Here is a 4417-nt window from a genome sequence, read left to right on the forward strand (position 1 = left end):
CGCGCACGGCCACGTCCGCGGACGCGTCCCGAGATGTCACCCTCAGCAGGAGCAGTGCCATGCACACGTGCTCCGTGGCCGTGCTGCCAGACTCGAGCGTGCGGCACAGATGGGGCCCATGGCACCGGCCTCCTGCGTTAGGGACAGTCGTGCGACGTCCGAGGATGCGAAGGTGGCCAACGCAGCCACGGCCAGGAGGAGGTCCTCGCCGCCGTCGGCGGAGTTGAGCAGCGCAGCGACTGCAAAGATGGCCGTAGCCATGGAGGGCGCCAGCAGTGCCGCCAACGAGCATGCCAGCTCCTTCCTCAGCACGGTGGCACGGGAGGCCGCAAACCCCAGGCGAAGCCGGGGCCGGGAGACGAAAGCATCCGCAGTGGAACTGGAATCGGGGGTGGGCTCGGCGAGGAGACACGCGGCGGCTGCGAGGTGGGGAAGCAAGGCGACGATGGAGGACAACAGAGAGAAGGGTACAATGGCCATTATCACAAAAACCTGACATCGGCGTCCACAATAACGTTATTTCTCATTAACGGAAATGACGGCAGTGGTCTACACGGGTGTAAAAAAATGAACTAATGGTCCAGACGACACATGAAGTTTTTCAATGGTAGCCAAGGAAATCGGATCTTTTATAATGGCCTCCAAGTAATTCTCTCAATTGCATATGGGGTGGGGATATGGCATCAGCATGCGACGATGATTGGACAGGGTGCACTGCATGACATCCACGGCAGCCTATTCGTTTGGCTGTGGCTTGTCGTAAACGATCGTAAATTTCCAGCTGAAACAATATTTTTCTCTCACACAAACCAGCCAGCAGTACTTCTTTACGAACCAGCAACAATACGAACCAGCCAACCGAACAGGTAGTTTATTGACATAAGAGATTTGCATTTATAAATGGTGTTTGTAGCTATAAATGCGCTTGTGGATGCAGGTAACTATGGATATGAACGAATGGCTCAGTAGTCAGTTGCAGTTCATGCTATGCCGGTGGCCCCCACCACTCAGTCTATGGTTCCTTTCTGGAACAAGATCCGTAGTATTTCTTTTGCGTTTTCTAGTACCAGCAACTCTGCAATATATAGATAAATGGTAATCCCATCTTTATCTCGTCTCTTTGCCTGACAAGGCACCTTTCCTTGTCACTTTATTTTTACTTTTACCAATATAAAATCATTGACTGGTTTCCGGAAATCCTCCCAAATCAGAGCTAACAAAAACATATTTTGGCAAGTTCAGCTAACTGCTACTCTATAAAAAAGCAAGCCAAGTGGTTGTTTTTTCCTAAAAGAACACACATATAGAATATGACAACTTTGAATCCTGAGTCCAACTATTATTTTGTATATCAGGTTCAGTATATGAATAGTTATTCCAGTAAAAGAAAATGAAGCATAAACTATGTTTACCAATTACATTATTCTCATTGTTGTCATTCAAGACAACCATATTAGCATTTTCAACAGAAACGGTGTAACCATCTCATTCTCTAGGGCAATATGGTGAGTACACATCAATCCTGAGTCCAACTATTATTTTGTATATCAGGTTCAGTATATGAATAGTTATTCCAATAAAAGAAAATGAAGCAGATGTTATGTTTGCCAATTTCATTATTCTCATTGTTGTCATTCAAGACAAAACATATAAGCGTTTTCAACAGAAACAGTATAATCATCTCATTCTCTAGAGCAATATGGTGAGTACACATCAACGGGGTAGTGATGATTTACAACAAGAAGCAATAATTTGGAGGGAGCTATAGCTCTGGTTTTATTACCGTCGACTTACTACAACATATTGCTTCAATTGGCTGTTGCATAGACAAGGATTCAACCAGAAGAATCCGTAGTGCTGGACTCTTGTTCTGATTTCACTTCTTGGTCGTCGAGTAACTTTCCATCTTTTGGTACAAGAGAAGGGATCCCATCAAGTACCTGCAGTCACATCACCACACAATAAGAGTTGGTGAAAATGATAGATGAAATCGCCAGGTACAGGAGCAAATGATCACAAAGCGGGTAGTGAGCTGAATAGCAAGACATCATTGCAACGACAAACAAATAAAATAAAATGTCCGAACAAAATGACATATTTTGATCCCTGCAGTAGCATAGGTTCAAGATTTTCCTTATGCAAATCATTTATCAGGTCCCCCTTTTCCCAATCAAATCAGTTGGTTTGGTCGTAATAAGCCATTAGGTGTGCACTTGTCACTTTGATCATTTCCTTCTCCCACCCACCCTATCTAGTACCTAGTCTGTTCCAACCACAACACTCACATGTAAATCCACTTATAGTAAGCTGTAAAATCTGGTTATAAAATGATTATCCGTATAAGCACTAAACTCCAATCTGAATTTGTTCTGAAACTGCCTTGAAACTAGGCAAGACCTGATCCTGTAGAGGCCTACCTACACATGCAAGGCAGCACAGGATACAGATTCCAAAACACTCATTTGTTTGAACGTTTAGGCTGCAGGAAATCTACGTCTACACTTGAAGATTTTGGCTCTATTAGAACAGTTTAACGCCTTTTTTCCCCTTCATTCAGTCAATACAACAAACAGGTCGCCGGCACACATGGGCATCACACGAGATGAGCACGAGAACGATCGGGACTCACCGGAAAGGACACCCCGGCGGCGTCGCTGACCAGAGACCCGGTGGCGTCGCAGTACCTGCGCGGCAAGATGCGGCACACGGCTAAGCAAGCAGGAAGGAAACGAGGGCAATAGCTGGGGCCAAAGAGGAAGAGACGGAAGGCAATTAGTCTCCGATTCCCTACCTGAGAGGCTGCTTGGAGAGTGGGCAGACGAGCACGTCGGCGAGCGCCCGCGGGATGCTGCGGCCGCCGTGGATCGATAGCAACGCCGCCGTCCGCCTCATTCCGACGGCTTAGCCCCGCCGCTCAACAACGAAGGCCGAAGGGGGTTTCTTTCTCAACAGCGCGCGGTGCAGGGCGGGCCACATCCTATTCCGGCCTAGTTCTCCTGCTGGTTACTCGAACTATCGCTGGAAGCCAAAATTTTCAATTGATGTCTAATGGCTGCATCTCATTTTTTTTATCATGGACATTTTTTAAAACATGTTTAGGCACTAATTAAAATGTTTTAATTGTTTTAGGATTTTTCTAGATAATTTCTAAAAGTTTCTATATATACTTTTCCGAGTTCTAAATTTTTTTTTTATGTCCCAATCTATATCTAAGGTTTTTCTCAGAACTTTTAGAAAGCTTAAAGATATTTTTCATGGTTCAAAACATATTAGATGTTTATTGATTTCTTTAAAAAGAATAAAACAACCTTAAAAACACACATGTAACCATGGCAGTGAGTTGATTTAAACAATTTTAAAAGTTGGAGATAATTTGCTTATTTTTGAAGTTTGAGTAAAAAACCTAACTTCAATGATAATTTAAAGAAGCAGGGAGTTATGCTATAGAATTAGGGCAAAGTTTTTATGTTGATCATTTAGCATATCGAACTTTATGCTTAATCACTCATACAACATATATGGTAAGAACTAGAGCTAAGTTGAGGTGATGGTTCGTCGTGCCTTTGGGCATGTTTTATGTTCATTCAGAGCTTAAGAGTGGAGATAGCCCAACCAGACCATATAATCTTTAAAACTAGCCTTATTCTGGTCTCTGGCATCCCAACCCATCTTTATCTTAGGGCAGCCGTAGCGGTGGGTCGGTTCAATCTGACGGATTGAGAACCACGTAATCCAACTAGAGAGTCGACTCCCAAGCCAAAACTAGCGGGGGGGAGGGGGGGGGGGCACATAAAAAGTAAAATAATCATGCCAGATTCCTTCCCAATCTCCTGTGCTCGTTTTTTATTCGTGAGAGCGTAGAGTGCAGCGGTGCCGGCTTCCGACGGGTACGCCTGCGCTGTTTTTTATTCACGAGGAGTCGACTCCCAAATACAAGTCGATTCTTCTCTCTCCTCGCGATGCATCGATTTCTCCGGTGATGAGTCACTTTGGCCAGTCCATGTAGGACGAGGAGTCGGCCACTGGAGGAGCCCTTACTTCATGAACATAATGGTGAAAAAGGATGAAAAAAATTCTAGCCCCATACTGCCCATGTTTTAATATTTATCCTGCTTGTTACTGTATTTTTGGGTCTAACATGAAATAGGACTAGAAATGAGAGAGCTCTTTTCCAATTCGCATTTGTGGAATTCCATCTTTAAACAGGAATTACCCCTTTTTTGGTTACCCGAAAAAGCTCAATAAATTACTCCTATGTTCTTGTCGAATGCCGAGCCACTGGTAGCTTTTGTTTGATTTATTTCCTATGTGATATATTCTGTTAGAGCAACTCCAGCAGAATCCACGACTTAAACTCTCATCCTACTTTTGAGGGCTCAAAGCTAAAAATTGTACTCCAACAGGACCTCTAGCTACT

The 4417-nt window shown here is 44.1% G+C and overlaps 1 protein-coding gene across 1 annotated transcript; it reads right to left on the bottom strand.

Annotated features, from left to right (window-relative positions):
* Positions 1 to 1579: 1579 nt before the first annotated feature.
* LOC136539047 (uncharacterized) lies at positions 1580 to 2985 on the bottom strand. The gene is made up of 3 exons (XM_066530973.1): positions 2792 to 2985; positions 2630 to 2684; positions 1580 to 1940 (listed from the first exon to the last, which is right to left on the bottom strand). The coding sequence occupies exons 1-3, from the start codon at positions 2890 to 2892 to the stop codon at positions 1836 to 1838; spliced, it is 261 nt and encodes an 86-aa protein (XP_066387070.1). The 5' UTR covers positions 2893 to 2985; the 3' UTR covers positions 1580 to 1835.
* Positions 2986 to 4417: the final 1432 nt, after the last annotated feature.

Source organism: Miscanthus floridulus, chromosome 2 (assembly GCF_019320115.1).
Source record: "Miscanthus floridulus cultivar M001 chromosome 2, ASM1932011v1, whole genome shotgun sequence".
Classification (NCBI taxonomy): Eukaryota; Viridiplantae; Streptophyta; class Magnoliopsida; order Poales; family Poaceae; genus Miscanthus; species Miscanthus floridulus.

Coding starts and splice junctions, on each gene's coding strand:
- LOC136539047 (XM_066530973.1), bottom strand. CDS start 2,892: ATGAGGCGGACGGCGGCGTTGCTATCGATCCACGGCGGCCGCAGCATC. Junction 2,685..2,791: donor CTCTCCAAGCAGCCTCTCAG/GTAGGGAATCGG, acceptor CTTGCCGCGCAG/GTACTGCGACGCCACCGGGT. Junction 1,941..2,629: donor CCGCCGGGGTGTCCTTTCCG/GTGAGTCCCGAT, acceptor ATGTGACTGCAG/GTACTTGATGGGATCCCTTC.